Source organism: Adiantum capillus-veneris, chromosome 18, assembly GCF_014529385.1.
Source record: "Adiantum capillus-veneris isolate H3 chromosome 18, ASM1452938v2, whole genome shotgun sequence".
In the NCBI taxonomy this organism is placed as follows: domain Eukaryota; kingdom Viridiplantae; phylum Streptophyta; class Polypodiopsida; order Polypodiales; family Pteridaceae; genus Adiantum; species Adiantum capillus-veneris.
In genome coordinates, this window is record NC_140948.1 from 63,933,029 (window position 1) to 63,959,468 (window position 26,440).

Genomic DNA, 26,440 nt, shown 5'->3' on the forward strand with positions numbered 1-26,440 from the left:
CATTTTGTATCTGATGGTCTCATAGGTCATTTTGGCCTTTTGAAGACGTTAATATATCATTTCATTTCATTTCTCTCACACATTCCCCAACATGCCAATTATCTCCTAGGCGTTGCACAGTTCCGCACTCTGTACACCGGTTCACCATTGTCAAGCACGGTATCATAGCGTCCTAGCCGCGATAAACGCTAGGTGGTGCTCTCACTCCACCTAGTACATGCACTATGAGAGCTCTCTGCACCGAGATGACTGTGGAGTCCGGACGGGAGGAGGTGTAGAGGCCACCCTTCTCGGTTCGCGATTTCTCACGTCAACACCTGCTGTGGGACTGCTGTGGGATTCATACATTGAGCAGGGGGTGCCCCTATCTGTATATTTAGAGGTGCACCCTACCTGCTTGACCCCCGTGCTAAAAAAACCCACAACCATGCAATAATTGCATTAATATGCATTTATGCACATTAGTGGCATGTGGGGCCTCAAGGGCCACTGAAGCAGCAGAGAGAGCGTTGGAATCCTCAAAGTGCAGCAACGCTACTATAAAAAACCTGCAAGCAAAGCCAAAAGACACTGCGGGCTTTATGGTATACTGCATTTCCCGATTCTGATTTACATGGCCTTGTCTCAGAACAGTGGAAGATCATGGGCTGGCAGGGCAGTGATCCATCTACTGATTTCAGGTTTTAAAAGAGTTCACAAAACATTGCTTGTGCTTCAAAATCTTTACTTCTGTGCGTAGTTGGTGACGAAATCCCCCAGATGCAGTTCGGTGTTTTTCTACTTATCATGTGAAGGTCTACTGGATATCTTACCTGGATATACTGCGATTTGCAGGGGTGGAGGATTTATTTCTCTTGAGAACTTGCTGTTCTTTGCAAGGAAATTTCCGGTAGGTTCTTTGGTGAAGCTCTAACTGTGCAAATTCTTTTCTTTATTCCCTTTTCGTGAAAAGGTTGTTGACGATATCCCTCTACTCTTTAGAGAACATTTCAGCAGTTGCTGAGCAAGGAAGGTGGTAGAAGGTCTACCTGGGAATATCCATTTGCTGTGGCTGGTGTTAACATAACATTTATGCTAATTCAGATGCTGGACCTCCGTGCTGGTCTGATCAGTCCATTATCTCGCAATTTGGCTTTCTACCAATTGTTGTTTTCCACTGAATGTTAGTCGTGAACTTTACAGATAAGCCACGGTCATGGCTGGGGTGCTCTTTTTTGAAAGTACTTCCGCAAAGCTTGTTATGCCAACACTCCAGCTTCATGGAAGGAAATTTCTTACAAGTCTTTTTGTCAAATTGTTCTTACGTTTTTGCAGAAGAGGAGGGAGCATTTGATCTGCTTTATTGTGTTGCTTTCAAAGTCATGGACACACTGTGGCTTGCAATGCATGCTTCGTACATGGAGTTCAATGTATGCCTCTATACCCCTGCAACCATTGATCTCTCATTTTTGGTGTCTGATTCTCTATGATGTCTGCTCAATTCTTTTAATTGTTCGGAGTGCATCATGTTAATTAAGGCTGCCATCATGCACCTATTTTGTCAGTAGTGTTTTGGGACTCTCTATGACTCATGCCTTAGATTTTTGTTTGATGTGGGTTCGGAATGATCGGATCATGGCAGAGTGTCAGCAACAAATTATTTCTGCACTTTTGGCAGGTTGTGATGAAGGCAACACGCACACAACTTGAGCAAGAACTAACCATGGAGTCCATTAGTCGGATTGAGGACATGCCATTGTACACACTTCTTCAAGAGGATTTCATTCACAAAAACTGGCAGAAGGCTTCTCTATCAGCATACTTGTGACACCCATAGAATCTCTAACTTCTTTGACAATGCATGGGTCCCTTCTCCAACAAATTGTTTGCATTTGGAGTTGGGAACCTGACTAAGTCTCTTGAAATCAATTTGTGTATTGACAACCTCAGAAAGTCCGCTTAGTCGGAAACCACTCAGGGTTTGGAGAGGCATGTGCATCTCTTGCTCTTGGTATTGATGAGACTGTTTTCTGCACTATGATTGGAAGTTATGGGAGACGTGCTCATGATTGCCAAAGGGATTTGCGGCCAAAGGAAGTGGTAATCGCATACCCTTACTAACAACAATACATAACCGAGAGAGTGGGCATTGACATGGAGATCCACTCCTTGTACAAATGACGTTTCTTGTTTGGTGTTTCATAAAAAGAAATGTAATAAAGCTTACAGGTTCTCATTTTCTGGGCATAGAAAGCTCAACTGCAGATGTCTGTGACTTGTTGAAGTAAGGATGATTAAACATGAACTGAGCAGGTTTTGATGGAGCATTTGGCGTGCTTGTTCACTGAACAAGGCAAGTGGTGATGTTCTTATGGTTTGCAAAATGTTTACTCTTGAGATTGAAGTAATTGCTTATGGTCCCTTGATCTGATCATTTTTGTTGCATGCACTAAGGTTGTCCCTAAGTGAGATGCTTCATGTGAAACAAACCGGTTCTTGAGATGTGCACACGAGTTTTTGACATTTTCCATTTCCGGAAAGAGGCTCTTTCCATTGTTTTCCCCTAGAGTGTTCTAACACATGAGCTCCTTGCTTGGGAGGGACAGCATACCTGCCCCAAACCCCAGCTAGCTAGGTATGCAGTACCTCTCTGACAGTGGCGCATGATGTTGCCATTATCCACACCGCGAGAATTATAGTGGGGAATTCGTCTAAAACTTCTTGTGACATGACCGAGCAGAGTATGGGTGTTAGAACATGACTTGTAGTCGGTAAAATGGTGCTCGAGTACTCCAAACTTTTATATGGGGATTACAGCCCGACACCCCCCCCCCCCCAAAGGGCTAGAAAAATTCATTTTTCCTAACCGATCAAAATAAGGGGAAACTTGAAATTCTCCCGGTTTTTAGGTCAAAATTTGAAGCTTTTGCCGGTAATTACACTAAAACTTGTGTAAATTTGCCGGTTTTATTAAAGGCAAGCTCAAAATCTAACCGGGATTTTGTAATTTCAGCCGGTTAAAATACACTAGACCCCGTTTTTCTTCTAACACTGCCCCCCCCCCCCCCCCCCCCCCCCCCCCCCCCCCCCCCAAAAAAAAAAAACACACACACACACACACACGTGGCATGAGTGCCCGTAACCGGAAACCATTTTCCAAAACATACACACATCCCTTTCCAGCAATTCTAAACAGGAAATTAGCAAAAGATTAAACATAGTTTTCTCCATATTGATACTATTTTCGACCAAAATCTAAGTGGAGATTTTCCTTCTCCTTTGAGCTCAACCGATCGTGTTGGATTTCTAACCGGTGCAAGGTTAGGAATGCACACACTTGAATAGTCCCCCCCCCCCAAAAACACACACACACACACACACACACACACACACACACACACACACACGTGCAGATGTGTAGCCTCCGCTTTTAATTTTGTTTCGTTTTTTTATTGTGCGGGTGTGTCAAAGTTGTTGAACTCTATATGCTACTGCAACCAAAAAGTATCCAAAACATGCATGAAACATGTCATATGGAGCTCTATCCAATACTATGGTGACAAGTTTGTTAGATTGTGATTGGTGCATGGATCTTCAAAACGGTAGGTATCCATAACCTAGACTATTACAAAGAACCTTTGAAGGAAAAATGAAATCTTAGTTTGTTAGATTGTGATCGGAGCATGGGACTTCAAAACAAGAGGTATCCATAACCGAGACTACCTTCAAAGTACCTTTAAAGGAAAATGCAATCAAGAGCGTTCAATAATCTTGCAATCACAACCGAGGACAACTCCAAGATATCTTTGGAGTCAGGGTTGTAGGAATGCACACACACAACATGGAGAAAGAGAAGATTGAGAGTACAAAATACTTGGTGTGTCAATGTACAAAGATAAAGTGCTGCCAAGGGTTTTGGGCATATATACAAGATGGAAAAAAACCTCCTGATGGAAAAAAAAATTGCTCTAGTGATTTTAGGTGTGTGTACCTACATCACTACCATATCATAGTAGCTGATATGATATTGTAACCCAAAAGTATCCAAAACACTCACATATTGAGCTCTATCCAATACTATGGTGACTAGTTTGTTAGATTGTGATTGATTCATGAATCTGCAAAATGCTAGGGTTGCAGGAATGCACACACAACATGGAGAAGGGGAAGCTAACATACAAGTGTATTCTTAGTATCTATGTACAAAGCATATATACAATCCGGGGAAAAACCTCCTAATGAGGGAAAGAAGTGTCCAACAGTCCTAAGTTTTTTCACATACATCACTACCATATCACGGTAACAAATCACCCACAACAATTCTTACACAATGCGACATGTTATATTAAGCTCTATCCTATACTATGGTGACTAGTTTGTTTGATTGTGATTGGTGCATGGATCTTCGAAATGAAAGATATCCATACGTAGACTAATTTCAAAAGACCTTTGAATGAAAATGCACTCTAAGAGAGTTCAATAATCTCATAGGCAACACTTGAAGTCGAGGACAACTCCAAGATACTCTTGGAGTTAGGATTGTAGGAATCTACACACACAACTTGGAGAAGGAGACACTTGAGAACAAAGAACACCCAGTGTATTCTTTATGTAAAATGTACAAAGATAAAGTGAGTTTCGTGCGTATATACAAGCCGGGAAAAAAACCTCATAATGAGGGAAAAAAGTACTTGAATATTTCTAATTGTTTCCACATACTTCACTGCCATCATATCATGGCAACAAATTCCCCACGAAGATGATCACACAATTCTTTGTTTTTTTGGTAGGGAAGATAACAAAGTTTCATGACCTATATGATAGTGCAACCGAAAAAGCCTCAAAAACACTCATGAAGCATGTCATATTGAACTCTATCCAACATTGTGGTGTTGGTGTTTCAAGAAATTTTTGCCTCGGCACTTACCCCCAAATTCCGCTCGAAAAGTGGATTTTTAGCCAAATTACAACTTTGAAATTTCGTGTAAAAATTGACAGACTAGGTATATTGTCAGGATTGTAACTTGAGTTGCTAAAGGTGTATGATAATTTTGATGATCCAAGATGTTACAGCATGTTATGATTGTGCGAGGGAAGCTTCATTTTGACCCCTTTCTACATCCGAGGTATCTTGCGACCTCGCCAATATGGCTAGTCACAAACTTTTCCCACAACAAACTTTTATCTTTGGGAACACTCCAAAGAAGGATCCCATAGAGAAGAACTCCATTGAGAAAATCCTTTTAGGGGCTGATTATGGACATCCATACACGCATGCATATCCTACCTAAAAGTGCATCTCGATGAAAACTAGTCTAACTTAACATCAATTGCATACATGGTAGTTTCATGAGTTCATAAAAGGATTTTTGTTTAAAAAAATAACTCCTTGGACTGAGATTGATTAAGGTTAATTGAAATTTGGTAAATAAATGGTTTTACATGAAAATTGCCGCATTGCCACTTTTACATTCTTTGTTACCTTTGAATTTGATAATGTAGCCCTAATGTTCTGTCTGCACTCCCTTAGATAGTGGACACTTTGGTTTATTTGGAATGTAAGAAATGTGATGGTTTTTTTAACCAAAGAACTCCCTACCAATCCACTATACCTTGGTCCCATATTTGCAATCAGTTACTGAAAGATGCTCTCAGTATCTCTGAAAGATGCTCTCAGTATCTCTGATGCTTATCTTAGGGTGGAGGTCTTGCACTACATGGATCCTTGTACATCATGTTGAAGTCATATAACAAAACAAATGCCCCCTCATAACAAAGAAAATGTAGTCTAAGAGAGTTCAATAATCTCACAATCAGCACTTGAGGTGGAGGGCAACTGCAAGATATTATTTGAGAAAAATCAACAAACATCACAAAGAGAGAGGCTCTCTCTTGAGGAGTACCCTCTTGGCTATGGCATACACTGTGGAGGCTCTAGAGGGAGGGGAGGCCGGGGTGTTGGGGGGGGGGGGGGGGGGGGCTGCTCTACACACGCGTACATACACATGTGTATGTAGGGATATTGTTTCCATCGGTGTCTTGGGACTTGTGTCTTGTGGGCTCGTGGGTTGTTGCCATAAGGGCTGATTCACATAGTGTGTTGACTGTGCGTTCACCCCCTATGTGGGGCTATTTTTATGCTGGAGAGAAATAACTTCCAAGGGTAGCCGTCATGGAACCATGAGTGTCCTCTCCTAGGCTCTATAAAACATGGGTACATAAAAATAGAAAAGGGCGTTGAATTTTGGGAGTTTTTTTAATGCAAATTTGGGAGAAGAGGTATCAACATGCATAGGGGCAAGGAAGCTCTTGATCTCGGGATCTCTCTTTTGCTCTTGCTCAAGGTGGAAAGTGGAAGACTTGTTTCCCCTCTCTCGCTCTCTCTCTCTATCTGTGTGTGTGTGTGTGTGTGTGTGTGTGTGTGTGTGTGTGTCTCGTAGACAGGAGGTCAATTGGAAAGAAGGAGAAGCTTACACGCATGTGAAGAGGAGAAGAGAGGTGAAGGAGTGTTCTCATTACAACATGGAAGGAAAATACCGACGTTGAAAATATCGATGTTTTATCTCGTCGTCGATATAACCATTGGAGTACAATGCAGGGTGTCGGTGGGGTGTTGGGGGTTCAAATCATACTATTCGAGGCTTATAGCGACATCTATACAGAGGTCCATACCTACGCTCAACCCAAGGTCCGCGACTTAAATCGGGCACGCTGCTAATCTCTCTTCCCTCACTTTCTTTTCGCCCGCGTCCCTGCTTTGCTCCAAGATCTCCCTCCCTACTCTCCTCTCTCTCTCACACTCTCACACATGCTACCCCCTCTCTCTCTCCCTCACTCTCGCGGCGGTAAGTGTGTGCATGTGTGTGTGTGTGTGTGTGTGTGTGTGTGTGTGTGTGAGAGAGAGAGAGAGAGAGAGAGAGAGAGAGAGAGAGAGAGAGAGAGAGAGAGAGAGAGAGAGAGCTACTAATTCCTTCTTGTGCGCATTTTTGCAGATTACACCGTACGAGCGTCAATTGGAGGCAATTTGCGAATGTTTGGACCAATGTAAGTGCATTTGACCTTGTGTGTGTGTGTGTGTGTGTGTGTGTGTGTGTGTGTGTGTGTGTGTGTTTGGACCAATGTAAGTGCATTTGACCTTGTGTGTGTGTGTGTGTGTGTGAGAGAGAGAGAGAGAGAGAGAGAGAGAGAGAGAGAGAGAGAGAGAGAGAGAGAGAGAGCGTGTGTGAAAGAGACAGAGACACAGAGAGAGAGTTATTTGTGCATGTGTGTAATGAAATGGTGAGTGAGAAAGAGAGAGAGAGAATGCATTGTGTGTGTGTGTGTGTGTGTGTGTGTGTGTGAGAGAGAGAGAGAGAGAGAGAGAGAGAGAGAGTGTGTGTGTGTGTGTGTGTGTGTGAGAGAGAGAGAGAGAGAGAGAGAGAGAGAGAGAGAGAGAGAGAGAGCGTGTGTGAAAGAGACAGAGACAGAGAGAGAGAGTTATTTGTGCATGTGTGTAATGAAATGGTGAGTGAGAAAGAGAGAGAGAGAATGCATTGTGTGTGTGTGTGTGTGTGTGTGAGAGAGAGAGAGAGAGAGAGAGAGAGAGAGAGAGAGAGAGAGAGAGAGAGTGTGTGTGTGTGTGTGAGAGAGAGAGAGAGAGAGAGAGAGAGAGTGCCAATGCATTGTGTGTGTGTGTGAAAGAGAGAGATAGAAATCTCTCTCTCTCTCTCTCATGCACACACAAATCGAGCTCTCTCTCTCTCTCTACGTGTGAGATATGGGGAGAGAGAGAGAGAGAGAGAGAGAGAGAGAGAGAGAGAGAGAGAGAGAGAGAGAGAGAGAGATAGGGAGAGGGAAATATAGAGATAGAGAGAGGGAGATAGACATAGAGATAGGAAGAGGGAGAGGGGGAGAGAGAGATAGACATATAGATAGAGAGGAGGATAGAGAGATAGAGTTAGGGAGATGGAGGGAGAGAGAGAGAGAGAGAGAGAGAGAGAGAGAGAGAGAGAGAGAGAGAGAGAGGGAGAGGGAGAGGGAGATAGACATATATATATATATATATATATATATATATATATATATATATATATATATATATATATATAGAGAGAGAGAGAGAGAGAGAGAGAGAGAGAGAGAGAGAGAGACCAAATAGAGATAGAGGGAGAGGGAGAGAGACAGAGATAGAGGGATGAGAGGGAGAGAAGGAGAGATAGAGATATAGAGATAGAGATAGAGATAGAGATAGAGATAGAGATAGAGAGGGAGAGGGAGATGGAGATAGATAGATAGATAGAGAGGGAGAGAGACCAAATAGAGATAGAGGGAAAGAGAGAGAGACAATACATGGCGCGATCCTTTTCATCATCCAAACCTCGTTGGCAAGTTTTTGAGATGACCTTAATCATTTTTTTCATGGTAAAAAAAAGCCTGACAACGCCAGTGCACGAGCTTGCATGGAGAGTTTCCACACATGGTGTAGTGATACCTGCAAAATATGTTTTCATATAGAAATTTGCAACTATCTTAGTAGTGCCATCAGATGTTGCAATTACTTCGGCCCACTTGGTGGCATAATTTGTGGTGACACGAATATAGCACACGGAGACTGTGAGCTGTTGGTTGGCCTGTCAGGTTGGCTTTGGGGCACACCACGGCCATGCGTCATAGGTCTTCACAAATTGAGCTATATCTTTAAACATATATGGCCATCATAGCCCGCTTTGTATTATTCGTTGTGCTAGAATGTGCCATGGGTAGTGACCGCTCTTGACTGTGCAGTGAGAAACTTACAAGACGTCTTTGACTTCGTGAGGCATGACACACATTTGCAGGATGCCATCTAGGCTGCTCTTATACAAAAGTCCTCCCATTGGAGTGTAAGGTCTACTTTTGATCAAAAACCTTCTTTACTCTAGGGGGGCCACGTATGCTAGAAAATTGCATGTAGACAAAAGCTATATAACATCCAAATACTAGGCAGGTGTAATGTCTACCTTGAATAGGAAGCTGCCTGGCAAGTCATCGTCAATGCCTATGAGTTGTTCTCCAGACCCCACACGTGATAAGTGGTTCGCCATTTGATGTAGCTTTCCCAATCTCGACACTATTTGAAAATCAAATTCCTGGGATAGCAACAACCATCTCCACACTCTACCAATGATTTGGGGCGTTGTTGAGCAGGTATTTTAGGGCATGATCGCTAGTAATGACTACAAAGTGAATGCCTAAGTTTTTGCAAGGCATAGACAATTTCTAGCCCATCCCTTTTTGTTGTGGTGTAATTCTTCTCCGCCTTGGTGAATAGATGGCTGGCATAATGGATGGGCCTATCAATCTTGTGTTCTTTGTTGGGTTGTGGGAGCACCATCATAATACTTGCATTTTTATGCACATGAAATACCTGTGTCCAGTTCGGTGCAATTAAGACATGTGCCCTTGTGAGGCCTTTCTTCAGATAGTTGAAGGCTACCTCTTAGACCACTAGAAAGGGGTTGTAGGGCTGGTCAACCTCAATAGATGTTGAGCAATGTCTACATACATGCGAATGAAATTTCTATGGTATCTCGTATGATTGACAAATTTGTGCATGTCTTTAGATGCAATAGGAGATTGCCACTATTTTTTCAAGATTTGGGGCCAATTCTAGTGGCAACATTATGTGTCCCAGCCGAGTGCCCTCAATGACTAGAAAATGACATTTGCTAGGATTGAATTTGAGATTTACCTCCCTGCATCTTTTGAAGACGAGTGCCAGTTGGGAGAGATATTCCTGGAAACTTTAGACTGGTCTTGCTAGGCCAGGAACCAAGAAGTTGGAAAAATCTCATGAATATTCTAACAAATTTGTTAAGGTATGGGTCAAAGATTGTATACATGGTGCAATTGAATTGGGGTGGTGCATTCTTCAGACCAAATGCCAGATTCTTCTTATAAATAAACATCCCCCAAGGCATGATGAAAGAGTTTTTGTGCTAGTCAATCCTGGCAATGGTAATCTGATTTTATCCCTTGAATCCATCCATGAAGCTATAGAGAGTATGATCGGCCACATCTTCCAGCACTCTTTTGGAAATAGGGGTTGGGAAACCATAAGAGACATTTACTTTTGAGCACACACTCTGATATTCTTTGGAGTTCTTCTAGGGTGGTATGACCATCAGTGATAGCCATTCTGTACAATTGACTGACTCTATAATTCCTGCTTCTAGCATCTTATCCATCTCTAGCTTTAGTGTTTTTGAGTACTTTGGTTCTAGCTTCTAGGCTCGACCTCCTTTGACTAGTTTAGCATTCCAACAAGAGGAATGGTGTGGACTCCCAGTGCAGGGTCAACACCTATCAAGGCCTTGTAGGACCAAGAAAAAAAACCTTTCCAATTGGAGATGAACTAATTAGCTTCTCTTTTAGATCTGGGTGATCCCATAGGCATGCTACAAGCAACACAAGTTAAGGTGGCTATTCTGTCCCCAAGTTGATTCTTTGACCGGGTCTTGATGGTATGGCGGGTGCTCACTTTGTGTCAGCAATGGAACCTAATTGCATGAGTGTGGCCACATCATGTGCATGTGTTGAGCTAATAGGGATGTTTACCTCTTCTTCTATGGACACCCATCTGGTAACTAGTCAAATGAAGACATATTTAAGAATTTTGGGAAAAATGCTCAAATTTGGGACAAATCTTATGTCTTGAAGCTATTCCAAAAGCTTTAGGTTTTAGCACCAAGAAAAAGTAATAGGAGACTTAAACCCGGTTCACAGATAGGTGGTCATGTCAAAGATGATATGGAATATCCTACATCAAGTATACATGCCATATACAAGTTTGGCCTATAATCCTTTTTGTTCTTAAGCTTTACCTCAACATGTTACTCAATAGCTTGGCTACATGCCATCAAGATGAAGATACCCAATTTGAGCACCAAGAGAAATTATTAACATGAAGCTTAAACGTGTTCTGTAGTTAGGTAGGCATGTTAGAGATGCCATGGAATGTCCAAGTCGAGTTTAGATGACATAGGCAAGTTTGGCCAAATTGTTCTCAAGCTTTACGTCAATGTGAAGACCACCCAATATGTTACTAAATAGTTTTGGTTGCGTTTCATCAATATGAAGGCAACCAATTTGGCATATTTTAAATGGAAAGTCCTTAAAGTCAACTTGGGCCTTTGATTGAGGTGAAACCACTTGAACACTCTACAAGAATTACTTGCAAAAGCAAAATATGACTTGATTTTGACCTCAAGCAAGCCTCAAAAATTGTGGTGAAAACTTACATTTAAATTTGACTACTCCACAACAATGGCTTACAAAAGAAACCCTTAGATGACCTTGAGCTCAAGAAAACGCCAGGTCTTGCAATGTGAGGTGACATTCACTAAGACAAAAAATTCAAACCAGATCATAACACAACTACATCCATAAGCTTTGAGGACTTCATACCAATAGGCTACAAGACCAAGTCATCGACCAAAAATGAATATCTACCTAGCCTAAACAAATTCTAGTCCCTATTTCAATGTGACTAATACTACAAACTTGAACTTGAGTGCAAGATTTTCACATTCATAACACAATACCACAATAGATTCCATTGTGAGCATCCTCCCATACCATCATACATTTGTTAAGTGTGAGTTGCAAGTGAGAACGTGACCACAATGTATTAAAACAAAAGCTATTATATTCAACGCAAGCAATGCACATTCATACCAAGTCATTGAGAAACATGCTAGAAACTCAATCAAAACTCCTCGTTCAAACTGCAACTCTATCCTTAGACTATAATGCTAGAACCGATGTTCGAAAAAAATGTGTCTCAAGTTAATATCGTGTTGTTTTCAATTCAAAAAATTCCGGTTGAGAGCACAAGGAAGAGGAGAAATTCCGCCCCACAAGAGAGAAAAATAGTGCAAAACCCCAAAAAAACAACCTCATTTTCTAACATTTCATCTTGGCCAATTCCAGGAAGTTAGCTTCAAACTCTTATTTGGGGCTCGAACCTGAGTTTGAGGCCAAAGCAAGGTTTCCTTTGGTTAAGAAATGCAAGAGTGACATTGCATTTAAAGGATGATGTCCAGCTATAAGCCAACTCAAGATTGAATTTGAAATTTGAAAGTGATCGGTGGCCGCTATCAACCAGTTTAAAATCGAATTTGAAATTTGAAATTGACGGCCGTCAAGTTGGCCGTCAATCATGCCGGCCTCAAGCCTTCTACTACCTGTAGAAGCTCGCTTGTTGTCTGCAACCAAGTACTCTGTGTGAGTGACGGCCATTGTTAAGAGCTTCCCTGAAGTGCAATACTACACTAGATTCAACACACCCAACAAGGTGAACGACAGCAAGATGACACTGAAATTTTCTTGGACCAGAGTTGGAGACGAAGGAGGGATGCTCAAAAACAAGGGGAGGTGACGTTTCTGAGAAGGTGAGTTATTGCTTCCAATGCAAAGAGGAACCTCGTCATCTACTGCTGAAAAACATAAGCAACACCTGATAAGGGGCACTGATGTGAAACTACATACCTTCTCACACGCGAATAAATAGCTGGTCACAAGCTGTAGGGATAAGAAAAGCCAGGAGTGGCATACAATAGTATTGCTGTCGTTTCTGCTACAATAGTGGCATTGTCTACAGTATTACTATTGCTGTCGTTTCTGCTACCGTATCGTTGCTTCCATTTTTTCTACTGTCATGTTGCTCTAGTTGGGGGATTGTTGCATGGCCGACTAGTGGGGTGTTTCCTCTCAGCTTTGCACGTCACTTCGCACAACCATCTGGCATCATAAGCCTCATAGGCCTGCTGCTTCAATGCCAAATCTCATGATGGTGCATGTATTACAACCAGCATGTGAGCCTCTCATGGCGCTATCATTCCAAGCCACTATTGGGCCACGGCCACCCAATTGGCCCTCATCAACCCTGAAGTGATCAAGATCATAGCTTAATGCCCCCTTTGCCCTACTTTAGAAAATGTCTAAAGCTATGGGCACATTGCAAGGAGCTCACACATTTTTATTTGAGGGGGATGATGTCAAGGTCCATCTTGGTGCTGGCATGCGTACATTCCTCCATGCCTTGTAGCTATGCTTGCATGTTGTACTATGAATTTCCAAAAATCTATGGTCGTTTAGTATGCTTAGAAATACCAAGGTTTTCTCAATGAGTCAATAGCCTTAGCCTCATTTCGAGGATAAGGTTGGCGTGATTTGATCTGCTTTTGCATTTGTACGTTTACTCTTTACTGAATTTTTTTAATGGAGTTTCTAATAAGGCTGATTTATGTGGATGGAGAGAGAGAGAGAGGGAGAGATCAGCTTGGACAACTATATAATGTATGTTTGTGTCATAATTAGAAAACAACAACTTTAGAGTGAAGGATTAAGCCAAGGTCAAAGGCACACGAAGGTTTGAACTTAAGTTCAAGCCTTCGTGTACCTACACCTAGTTAGGTAGGAATCGTGATGAGGCTTGAACTTAAGTTCGAGCCTGAGCCATGATTTTGATCTACCTACTAAGACAAGGAATGCAAGTTTGGGCCTCTAAATACCTATACCCACTCATATAGGAAACATCGTGAGGCGCGAACTCCTTTGTGTACCTCCGCCCACTTAGGTATGAATCATCATGAAATTTGAGAGTCCGTGTACCTCTACTCACATAGCTAGGCACCACCTTGAGGTTTGAACTTAAGCTCGAGCCTTAAAGTGTTTGACTCTACCTACTAAGATAGGGAATGCATCTTTGAGCTTCTATGTACCTCTACCCACTCATGTTACAAACACGGTGAGGCTCGAACTTAAGTTCGAGCGTCTATCCACCTTTACACATCTTTGAGCCTCTACCTCTACCCACTCATGTAGCAAACACGATGAGGCTCGAACTTAAGTTTGAGCCTCTATCCACCTCTACCCATCTTTGAGCCTCTACCTCTACCCACTCATGTAGCAAACACGATGAGGCTCGAACTAAGTTCGAGCCTCTGTCCACTTAGAAAGGAATCACCATGAGGCTCTTTCAACCCCATTTATTTGATCTACTTATTAAGATAGAGAATGAAAACTTGAGCTTCTCTGTACTTCTACCCACTCATGTAGAAAACATCGTGATAATTGAACTTAAGCTCAAGCTTCCGTGTATCTTTGCCTAGTTCGCTAGGAATCACCATGAGAATCAAACTTGAGCTCAAGCCTCCATGTGTTTTCTTTGCCCACTAAGGTTAGGGAATACAATGACCCATAAGTGCAAGCCTCTAATTGGGTGGAGGTTTGCACTAATGTTTGAATCTCCGTGATTGATTGACCCTCTAAATTTGGTCATGAGCACACGATTTTTTGGTCAAAATGGGTTGGAGGCTTTAAGTTTGAGCCTCAAATACTTGTTGATCTACCGCCTAGGATCAGTGGAGCCACATAATTGTTTTCTCAAATAGGGTGGAGGTTCAAACTTAATGGAGCCACATAATTGTTTTCTTGAATAGGGTGAAGGCTCGAACTTAAGTTCGAGCCTCAAGTGCTTGACATATGCTCCTTGGCATAGGTGGAGCCATTGATTCTTTTGTTATAGTTGAGGAAGAGGCTCGCACTTAAGTTCGAGCCATTGCTTGGCCCTCGAATTAAGATGGAACCTAACAATGTTTTTCTTCTAAATAGGATAGAGGACCCAAATTTAAGGTTGATCATTTGTTGCTTAACCTTCCAAAGGAGGCCAAAAATGAAATTGGAATCTTGGGTAAAGTTTGAGCCTTAAGGCTTGAGTATTGCATCTCTTACCCATAAGTGTGAGCCTCTAATGGGGTGGAGGCTTACTGATGTTTGTCTCTCCATGCTTGGCTGTCCCCCTGTGTTTGGTCCAAAGCCACATATTTTTTTTTCCAAAATAGATTGGAGGCTCGAACTTAAGTTTGAGCCTCCAATACTGATCTACCCCTATGATTAGTGGAGCACATTATTTTTTTCTTTAATAGGGTGGAGGCTGGAACCTAAGTTTAAGTTTGATCTTCTAGTGCTTGATATATGTTGCTTGGCATCAATGAAGCCATCAATGTTTTTGCTATGAATGGGGCAAAGGCTCAAACTTAATTTCAAGCCATTGGTTGGCCCTCCACTTAATGGGTCGAGGAACCAAAATTAAACTTGATCCTTCACTGCTTGATCTTCCCTTGGGATCAGAGGAGGCCCCAAATGAAATTAGAATCACATGTGAATTTTGAGTCTTAACGCTTGATTATTGCCTCTCTTACCCATAAGTGCGAGCCTTGAATGGGGTTGAGGATTGCACTAATGTTTGAGCCTCCATGATCGATTGGCCCCCTAAGTTTTGTCCAGAGCACCGTATGATGTTTTTGTCAAAACGAGTTGAGGCGTGAACTTAAGTTCCAACATCCAACACTTGTTGATCTACCCCATAGGATCAATGGAGCCACATATTTTTTTCTTGAACAGGGTGGAGGCCCTCAAACTTAAGTTTGAGCCTCAAGTGCTTGACATGTGCTCCTTGGGATCGGTGGAGCCATCAAAATTATTGCTATGAATGGGGCAATGGATCGAACTTATGTTCAAGCCATTTCTTGGCCATCAACTCTGAGATGAAAACCTAACAATAATTTTCTCCTGAATGGGGTGGAGGGCCCAAAATTAAGCTTGATCCTTGAGTGCTTGACCTTTCCTTGGAGTAAGAGGAGGCTCAAAGTGTTATTTCCAGCTTAAGACTAGGAGGAACAGCTGGAGAGATCGTATGAAAGTGTACAAGAGCTACAAAGGCCCTAGAATGGGAAGAGGAGCTAGGTTCTTCCAAAATCATTGGTCCCCTTGGCTCTCTAAATTTGGAAGGATCTAGCTTAACACATTTTGGAGAAAAAATGGCTAAAAATATTAACAACAAAGGACTCTGACATTTGGGCCATTTCTTGGACAACACGAGTGAGAACTTTGCCTCATGTGCTGGTTGGTGGTGTGGCGAGTGAGAACTTTTCCTCATGTGCTGGTTGGTGGTGTGGCTTGGTTAGCTATTTGAGGGCGGTTTTCTTAAAGTTGGATGGGTTGTGTTGCAGTTGCAACTTGAGGGCGGTCGACTTGAGGTGAGGTTGTGACTTGGGGTGATGGTGTGACTTGAGGTGATGTTGTGACTTGGGGTTCTGGTGTGACTTGAGGTGACGGTGTGACTGAAGTGTGTTGCGGTGTAGGATAGGTGGCCGTGTGAACACCTCCTTGTAACATTTCTCCTAATTGAAATATATAGGGAGAGAAAGTGAGAGTTGACTCTCTCTCACTTTTTGCTCGATTAACCTAGGCAGCCTGTGTATATCCTTCTTCCCTCACACTCTCTTGTGCTCATATACACACACACACACATGTGCACGCATGCATGCATGCACACATATCAAGAATCGGCACTGCAAGCACCCATCAGAGAGAGGAGAGGAAGGAATCAAGTGCTTGATCATCAGCCTATAGTAGCTAGGATTGAAGCCTGTGTGTGAATCCAATGGAAGAGATCTTGGTTGAGAAGAGAGTCTAAAGGAGGCCATTAAATTGGCACAAGAGGAAGTAAAGTTTGTAGGGAAGCAAATCTGAGAGAGGTGTTGCATGTCTGCCGTGTGTAAGAGAGAAGGAAAAATTAGATTTCACATCTGAAGGATTGCAGAAGCGAAGCTTGGAACAAGCCTATCTGGAAGGAACGAAGACTTTTCATCTCTGCAAAGTCATGTGTGTAAACATGATTGAAGGAGCAGTGCACACAATCGGGTTGCATCTTGCAAGAAGCCGCACTGCATAAGTTAAGCCATCGAATTGACAATCAAGGCACGCAATGCTATCATGAATGCACTCTCGTGGATTAGCAGTACCTGCAATATATACATGCGCATGAGGGAATGTGAGGCAGATATTAGCAGTGCTTATGGAAGTGTAGAGCACCTACGATGGTATGTGTGTGTGAGAGAGTTGCAGAGCAATTTCCCTTATCCGTAATGGGTTTGGTATAGGTGTTCTTCTTTGCTAAAAATAGCTTCATGAGTGTGGGTGCTACTAGCTATGTGCATGTGCTTAAGTTGTTTTGCAAAATCATTGAAGTAGGTAGCATTTAAGTCTCCACGCCTGATTCCATGCACGTTGAATGGTATACATTCTTATCATAAAAGAAAATTTGGAAGCATTCCACACAAAAAAAAAATGCAATGTCCCACATAAATACTTCTTAGGCAATTTCCCATACATAAATTACTTAGGCAATATCCATTGTTTAACAAAAAATTGTTCATTAGGATTTACATCCTGCTACAAGCATAAAAAAACTCCTCTATGTAAGTTGCAAGAGGAGACGTCGTTCTAGTTGTTGGTGTCGACTATGTTAAGTTCGCATCCAGTGCAAGAATTTTTTGTAATTAAAAAAAAATTATGAGAGCAACATTTTCAGCATATATGGATATTCATAGAAGTAGCAAAAAATCATAAAAAAACCGGAATGATAAGCCTCATGATTAATGTGTCATTAGAGCCAAACAATAGGCTTTTATTGCTATAGTATCATGGAAAAGAGGTTTTCCCGCTACCATTTTTGTATAATTAGGTAGGATGAATGTGTGTTCAAAGGTTGCAGTTGATATTATCCACTTGTGTTTGCATGCGTATCTGGGTGTGGAGGATGTGTATGTGTATGTCTGCTAGTGTATGTGCTTTAATTAAGGAGTGTGTGTGTGGTTATGTGGGTGGCTATTAGTACTAACTAGTGTGTGTGTGTGTGTGTGTGTGTGTGGCCCTCCCCCATCCCTAAAGGTAGGTCCACAAGGTGCGGGTAGGCCCAACAAAAAATTTAGTAAGTAGCATGATATGAATCCTTATCCCGGGCAATTGGTTTGTTGTATGAATTTGAGTATGTAATGTTTGATTTTTTATGTGGGAAACCCATTACAATAAAATATGTGTGTTAATCTTACCAAGTCTAGGTATGCAATGTATGCATGTGATGTGTTATATAAAACGGGCATAACTTGGGGGACACATACTTTTGCAGTAGTATTCTTGGGACCGTTGCTGCAAGCATGAATAAATGATATATTGTGACACGGGAGTTTATCCTTCTTCTACAAGGTTTGTGTAATGTATTCACCAACAAATGGTCTCACAAGTTTGGTTTGAGTGTATAAGTAAGTGGTTTTGAAATGGTCATAAGTGGTCTTGATACTTATGATATCAAGTGGGTAGATTGTAAATAGGTCCATATTGGTCAAGCTTTTGTTATGACAAAGGCATTGACAAACAAACTTATTATTTACAAACAGTAAATCATCCATTTATCTCCAAGAGTACAAGAAGGGCTTCATCATTTCGGATTCACCTAGTCTTGACAATTTCTTGATAAATTCAAGTTCAAACCATGCTTAGTAAAGATTAAATCATAAAGAAGAGCATACATAGGTATATATTTGTTCTTTTTGTCCTAATTTTGTAAACAATTATCACGTACAAACTTATTAATTGAATATAAGGAATCAAAGGACATCCTTATCTTTTTGTTTTTGTTTTGTAAGAATAAATGTTTTTGTGTGTTTCTTTAGCCCTCTAAATCCCATGTTTTCCATAAGTTTGTTAGTATTTATAATAGTCCATTACGACCATTGTAAGGGACTGCTTCATTGAAGCCTTTTACGTCAAATGTAAAAGCTAAGTATATTTTTGAAGGTAAATTCCCAGAAAATCATATTGATTATTGATAGTCCAATAACAGTTAGTTTGTATTTGAGAGAAGGTTAAGAATTTTTTGTGAAGTGTTTCAGTGTATTTGAGTAGTCCCCCCCGTTAACCTTCAAAGTTTTTGTTATAATGTGGGTAATTGTTGGAGTTCGTAGCATAGCATACAATCCACCATCATAATGTCAAATCCGATGGATCTCTACCCGGCGAGGACATGGAGGAGAATATATCAACATGTATGTGTGCCAAGAGAAGATTAGTGTGAGAATATATGCAATTAGAGAAGCTAATGCAAGGTGAGAAGACCTAGACACCCCCCTATGGTCTTGTCTATGAGCAAGCTCACTACTACTACTCTATCTCCGGTCTAATATGTCAATACACAAGCCTAATCTTTCTTGGAGCTCACTAATAAATCACTAATCACTCAAACATCACGCACACATGAGAATAAACAAACATAGCGAAGCAAGATGCGTGCACACATGTACTACACAAGTCTAACACACCAAGAAGCATACTTAAGAAGAGGGAAAACTTGATTAGAGAGAGTGATTAAGACACTACTTAGAAACTAATTAAGGACAAAATCAAGCAATAATCACATCAATGTGAAGGTGAGAGAGAAGAGAACAGAGTTTAGTTAATTATTGACGCTGATCCATCGTTACATGCGCATAGGATGCTTAGAAGCTCCATAGCCATCACCTTCTTCTTCACAAGCTTATCCAAAAATGCATAAAGACCTCCATTCACATTGTGCATCTTCACCTATATACTCTTAAACTTTTTAGAAGTGGCCGGGTACCCAAATGCTCCTGACTTACTTGTAATGATAGCTATGATACCTAGGCTCCATAATTAACACAATGTTTACAAGATGGAACTCATTTAGAGCCCATTGACATATTTACAAACCGCATTTTTACGGTCATTGACGGGAAATGCATAAAAATTAAAGAGACCGACAACGATGACCGTAAGTTCCTTTGATGGCATTGGATCCGCATCTTTTCTTCATGTTGCAAGAATCTTCAGTTCATCAACATCTCAGCTACACATCCGCATCATTTGACATCACCAATCACATACTAAAAATAGTAAATAGCTGCATTGACTTTGTGGTGACATCCTATTAACTGTTGGTTAATATTCTCCCCATCCGATTTTAGTGCACGTCCTTGTGCGCTGCTTGTATGGCAGGCACATGAGAACTATTGTCGGAGGTGAGTGTTATTTTACATGTTGGTTATGAAAGTGTGGGTTTGTATAGATGTGTATTATGGTTATTGGCATCAAAGGCTCAATTAGAAGTGATGGAAAATAAAAGGTAAAAATAAAATAAAATAAAAGGCGTATGTACACTAGATTAGGGTCTTGAAACTTGGATTACCAAAGGGGAAAAACCACGTGGGAAAAAATGCCCTTGGTATAATACATGTTTGAAATTATGTACTTGTGATCGGATAGGATTAATGGATTTGTATGTTAAGTACATTATGGTGTAGGCTACTTGTGAAATTTGTGATACTAAGAGGAGTAGCCAGTGTCAAGGCAAGAGTCTTTGCTGATTGAGTTGTTATCCCTGTTGATACCTATAAGGTAAGTGCATGGATGGAACACAAAAGTGTGCCTATGCAAATGTCCAATGATGGGACATTCTATATGCATACACAAAAGTGCATTGTAAAAACTTATGTGTGCGAGAAAGATTTTTGATGGGTACTTTAAGGAGTTAATGTAGCTAGAGAAGCAATTAGTTTGGCTTTAGGAGCTTCCATTACTTGCGGGAACGGCTTTTGTTGGCGAGGTTTTTCCACTCATTCTCACTGTGTCTATGTGTGTGAGTGTTGTCTTGGACTACTCCGCCACTCCATCAATAAAATAATTAGACTTTGACTCTTATGCTCACCTATCCAGCATGAGCGACATAACTTACATATGCTCAACTCTTCCAGCTTGAGCTATAGCCTAAATAGCTAGACTCATAGACCACAGAGAAATATGTAGGACTGAAAGCTTAGGTCTAATGCTTCGCTCATTTATCGGCTCAATTGCCTGACTCTTGACTATGCCTCAAGTGTTTTTTACACCTGGGCAACTTGAATTACTTGTTCAAAGAGCATGATGTTGTTACTCCTTGCTTACCTGTTGTGTAAACAGATTGACTTACTCCACTCCGCTATTACTTGTCAACTCAGATTCATGGATGTTTTGAGAGTTGGAGATGATTTCAATCTGTTGATTTGAATTCATTGGTTGTTTAGGCCTCCAAATGTATCTATGGCTTGGTATAGGCCTTTGTTTGCAAACCAGTATTTTCTTGAATGGTATTTCGGGTGCCTTTTCTTCTTCTTCATGTGTGTATCTTCAAGCTGTAGTCATGCAATTGAAGAATCTGGGCTTGCTGTCCGAGGTGGCCAGATCTGTTTATTACCTTTGTAGTAGCCTTGTGCTTGAAGAATGTATGATGGCACAATCCATGAGGTTGATGATGTTGTATCTAAATATACAAGTTGTGTGCCATCTGCAGGAATCGCTGGTGTGGAATGCCCTGTTTGCTGAGGCTTTCTTGACTGAGGATATCTCTTGTTGCGTTTGGGTGCCTTGTGCTTTGGTTTCCGCTTTTGAAACTGATTTGGGCTTTGTTTCCATGTTGTTTGTTGTGTGTAGAAGCCACTTGTCTCTGAATTGGCTTTGGTAGCCAAATTTGATCTTGATCTCTATAATAGCCTTGCTCTTGTATGCTATATTGGGAAGCTATCCATCCCTTCTGTTTTCCTTGTGACTACTCGCTAGGTTGACCTACCCATATAGGATCTTGAACTTGAATATCCTTACTTGAACTGTAGACCTTTGTCGATTGTCTGCTATGTTGATCTTGTAATCTGGGGTACTTTGGTTGGAAGATTTTCTTAGGAGGTTGTGAATGGCTTTGGCTCAAGGTTTGTATTGATGTAGAAGATTCTTCTCGTCTTTGTCCTGATGTAAGTAGAGGCTTTGTTTTTTGTAAAGGATTTTGTGTTGGATGACGAGGTAAATTCCTGAGAAGCTTTTTCCTTCCCTTTGTCTGCCATTGATAATCCTTGATTGGTTGTATTCTTTGCTTTCATGGCTGCTTGTGGACTTGTCATGATTACTGCAATTGAAGTATCAGGTTCTTCTTCAAAGACTCTTCTCCATTGCTTGGACAAAATCAAGTGTGTTCCCATTTGTCAAGAATCCACCACCAAGAATTTGTCTATAATCTCTTTTGATGGTAGTTGAAGAGTGGCTTCTGCAATCCCCAAACTTATGACTTTTACTCCAGGTGACATATAAACTTTTATCTGAATCTCATAAATCCCTCGCTTACTTAGAAGTAACCACATGCCATATGGTATGACATTACTCGTGGCATTGTCATCAATCTCTGCGATGAAATTTAACCGGACTCCATCCTTGACACTTAGCAAAAATTTGACCTTCTTTGTATTAATTTGCTAGGTACCTCTTGACTTACTATGTCAGTCTTTAACCTTTTCTCCTTGGTAACTTCGTGAGAAATTTCCAGCTTTGTCGAGTGAATGGTGGAAACTTCTATCTCTGACATTGCATGTTCCCTATGATGCTCCCCTTGTGTTGTTGACTCTTGTGCAAGCAGTATTTCTTTGACTGTCTCTGGGTTGGCATTGTTGTTGAGATCTTCAAGCGGGCTTGTGATGGTTGACTTGAAGTGGATGAATCCGCACTTGGCTCTGATAGCTCTTTTGAATTTATGTTTAACTCTATGGTAATCTGAGGTTGAATGATTTGATCTGTTAGGACAGCTTTTGGGGTTGCAATCTGAGACTATGTCTCTTTTGCCTTCCACTCTTCTATTACTGATGCAATAAATCCATGACTCTCTTCTTGTGCACCGTGGCATTTGGTTCAAATTTCTTTTTTGAGTCCTATAGAGTTTCTTCTTAAATGACTTCGGCTTCAATATGAACTTCTTCTTTGACTTCAGTATTTGACTCCATTGATGTTGATTCTTCTTCAATGTTCACATTTGTAGCTGCATCTTTGTGTTGTAGCTCCTGCTGTACCATCTTATCTTGTGATTCTTCTTTTGAAGAGACCAAATTGGGAGTTTGTTCCTATAAAGTCATAGAATTTTCTTACTTCACTTCAGCTGTTGAGTTGTCTTCATCAGGAGTTACACTTTCTGTCACTAGCTTTGCATCTACATCCATTGATTCCAATTCTTTATGTGGCTCATTTGGTGGCACTAGACTGCAAGCTTCTTTGTCATAGCTCAACTTCACTTCTAGTAAATTTTCTAAGTTTGTTGCAACCATCATATTCAATTGATCCTCCTTGATAGCCCGATTCTCAATAAATGCATCATTGATGTACTTTACTTCAAGCATCTGCATCCTGAGCATGTCCTTTGTGCTTTGCGGCAAGATATTTTTCACTGGAGACTTAGGCGGGGATATTGGTACCTGCTTCTCTTCCTTCTTTATGTGCGTCACCACTTTGGCTTGTTGTTTCTTTTTTTCCATATGCAATTGAGATGGACAATTTGGAATCAAGTGTGTTATTGCACACTGATCGCAAAAAATATCTATCTCTATCGGAGCGGTATTTGGGCGAGGTATTTTATTAATATACTGTTTATATTCATTGCCTTTAACATCCTTGAATAGATACATCATCTGTATCACATGTAGGTACTTGAAAACTTTGACTATTGGAAGCACTATCCTCACTTTCTTGTTACTATCATCCTGTTTATTATCGAGAAGCTAGAAATAACTTTTGTTGTTGCTCTGATACAGGGTCAATCCATCCAGCTTTAAGCTCGATAAACCCTGAGATTGTTTCGGTGATAGTGGCTTAGGTGAAGTTTGGACTTGGACTCCCCCCATCCAAGAGTGTTCTCTATCTGTGGATGGCATATTTTCTATGCCACATGTGATCATTGGTTTTGTTTTGATAGAAAGCTCTTGAGTTTGAGCTAGATCCTTGTGGTTTTATGCTATCCCAATAGCTGATAACCGTTGTTGTGTTTTTGGTGCGGTGTTTTGTTTGTGTGTAGTGTTTTATGGTGTTTGATTCGGTGCCGTGTTATGCAAAGCTTTGCCTTGTGTTGTGCCAGTCTGTGGTGTGGATGCGTGCTCATGCACATGCTTTGACTGATTGTGTGCGAGTGATGACTCTATTTTCATGCTATGTTGTGTGCTAACCTCTTGTGAATGGTCATCATAGAACTATGAAGTAGGGTTAGATGCACTTACCTCATGACTTGCAGCTATGCCATTCGTTTGGCTCATCTCCTGTGCATTTGGTTCTGGTGGGAATATGTAAGAGGTTTCATTGGTAGCTGAGAATTTTTGAGAGATTAAATTTGGGTAGTAGATTTTGTCCATCGTCATGCTAATGCAACAATTCATTTGAAACTTGACCCATATTTGCTTTGGTGTGGGATTTCCATCGTCTAGTCATAAGGAACAACTGTTATATTCTGAGTTTTGACAGATTTCGCTGTTATGATGCTCGTTTAGGCCCGCAGATTAAGGAAAAACAAAGAAATCCCTATTTTGTACTGTTTTTGTTACAATTGCTTTTTTGCAGGAAGCATTTTAGCAAATCTGTGCAGGATACGATATTTTTTCCTCTCACGGCCGTCGAAGAGTGCAACAAGGCAAACAAAATGGAGTGAGACGAGTTTGGACAGTTTTAGCTCTGTTTCAGAGATATGATCTGTTGAAAATGGCTTTAAAAAAAACAAAACTTAAAGATGTTGTTTTTGGTCTTGCATGTGTCTTTCGGCTATTTTACAGGTTCCGTGGCGCGCACACTAATACTCGCTAATTTTGGATTTGCGCACCCACTTTTGGAAAAAAGAAAGCGATTGTCATCTCAAGGGCTTCATATGTGTGATGTGTGATTGAGAGTGGGATCGCGATTGTGAGTGTGAGCGTGATTGAGAGTGCGAGTGCGATAGCTTGGGGGTGGTCGGGTGGTTCGAGCTCCTTCATCTCGAGAGTGTGTCCTGATTGTAATCTGATATTCCATTAATATACAGATCTCTCTTTCTCTCGCATATATTTTTCTCTGTCTCCCTCTCGAATCTCTTTATTATTGAAGGTTTTGTTGTACGTGTACCATTCCTGTGACAAGTGGTATCAAAGCGGTTTGATTCTGTGATCATGGAAGGATATGAGCGCTTAGTTAAGGAGCAAGAAGAAACACCATATTAGTGAATTTGGGAATTTTATGATTCCCACTTTCAAAATGAGCTCTAGATTTGACCACATGGCCAAATCTTAGCCAAAGTTTTGAGAGCATGGATTCAAAGAGCCTTTCAAGTACTAACTTGTGGAAGGATTTGTCCTTAAAAAATAGTTTGAGATTTCTCCATATGGCCAAATCTTTAAGACATTGGTGATTCCCAAATTGGCTCTAAAGTCTCAAACTCTCTGATATGGTGTTAAGACCTAATTCGCCATCTATGTGTCGATTTGGAACAAGCACAGAAAGCGCGTGAAGATGTTCGTATCGCTCGTGAATTCAGATGGCTCAAATCTATGTTGATGTGAATAGAGGACAAAGCGAAGGTGGACATCAAGCATAAAGATAAGTCAGTGTTAATCGTCCTTAGATGCATGCTCTAGGAGGAGGAGGAAGCGCCGGTCTGATTGATTCGGGTAGCACACATTGCTTCATGTCTCCTAAGCTTGCACAAATTTTAAAACTGAATTTGGATTCTCATGTTAAAAGACCTGTAGAATTGGAAAATGGGAAGAAACATTACACACAGGGTCATGTTCAAGATTTAGCTTTTTTGTTGGATAAAGAGAAACATTCGGGTGAATTTTATTTTATTGATATGGGTGAGCAGGATGTAATTTTGGGAATGGATTGGTTGAATGCAAATCATACATTAATTGATTGTGAAAGGGAGAACTAAAATTTAATGATAGAGGGGGTCATTCAATCAAAGCTCAAGAAAGGGATAATAAATCACTCTTAATTTTTGCCATGAAACTTATACGTGGCGTATGACAGGGCTGTGAAACTTTTTTAGTATTTTCCAATGACTTAACCCAGGAATCAAAAGAAACACAAAAAAAGAACTAGCCCTGAATACGTGGAAAGACTCCTAGATGAGTACAAAGATGTGTTTCCTGATGATCTTCCTGGATTGCCTCCACATAGAGTGATGGACCATGCGATTGATCTTTATCCGAAAACTGAACCTTACTCTAGGGTCCCATATCGGTTTAACATTGATGAACTCAAAGAGATTAAATTGCAATCAGATGATCTCATAAAGAAAGGTTTCATTCGATCTAATGTTTCTCCTTGGGGAAGTCCTGTTTTGTTTCAGAAAAACAAAGATGGTACATACCATCTATGCATTGACTATCGAAGTTTGAATAAACAAACAATAAAGAACAAATATCCTCTTCCTCACATTGATGAATTAATAACCAATTGAGTGGTGCCACAATATTATCTAACATTGATCTTAATTCTGGCTTCACCAAATTAGAAGAAAACCCGAAGACATCCCAAATACAGCGTTTTGCACACGATATGGACACTATGAATTTATAGTTCTTGCTTTTGGACTCACTAATGCCCCATCAATTTTCATGTGTTTGATGAAAAACATATTTCATCCTTATTTAGATGAGTTTATTCTTGTTTTCTTAGATGATATATTTGTTTATTCAAAGAGTGAAAAGGACCATGTTGAACACCTAGAGAAAACATTTGAAGTCTTTCATGAACATAAACTTTATGCAAAGAT

General features: G+C 40.8%; 1 protein-coding gene across 1 annotated transcript; it reads left to right on the forward strand.

Annotated features, from left to right (window-relative positions):
* The first annotated feature begins 217 nt into the window (after positions 1-217).
* Positions 218-1,797, forward strand: LOC147435772 (uncharacterized). Its single transcript, XM_086488719.1, has 7 exons — positions 218-382; positions 634-680; positions 835-889; positions 982-1,102; positions 1,183-1,220; positions 1,315-1,409; positions 1,658-1,797. The coding sequence occupies exons 1-7, from the start codon at positions 218-220 to the stop codon at positions 1,662-1,664; spliced, it is 528 nt and encodes a 175-aa protein (XP_086344845.1). The 3' UTR covers positions 1,665-1,797.
* The last annotated feature ends 24,643 nt before the right edge of the window (positions 1,798-26,440 follow it).

Bases quoted from the DNA above. Each gene is read 5' to 3' on its own strand.
- LOC147435772 (XM_086488719.1), top strand. From the start codon at position 218: ATGCACTATGAGAGCTCTCTGCACCGAGATGACTGTGGAGTCCGGACG. The intron at 681-834 runs GTTTTAAAAGAG...TGCGATTTGCAG, and splicing joins GATCCATCTACTGATTTCAG to GGGTGGAGGATTTATTTCTC. The intron at 1,103-1,182 runs GTCTGATCAGTC...TGAACTTTACAG, and splicing joins GATGCTGGACCTCCGTGCTG to ATAAGCCACGGTCATGGCTG.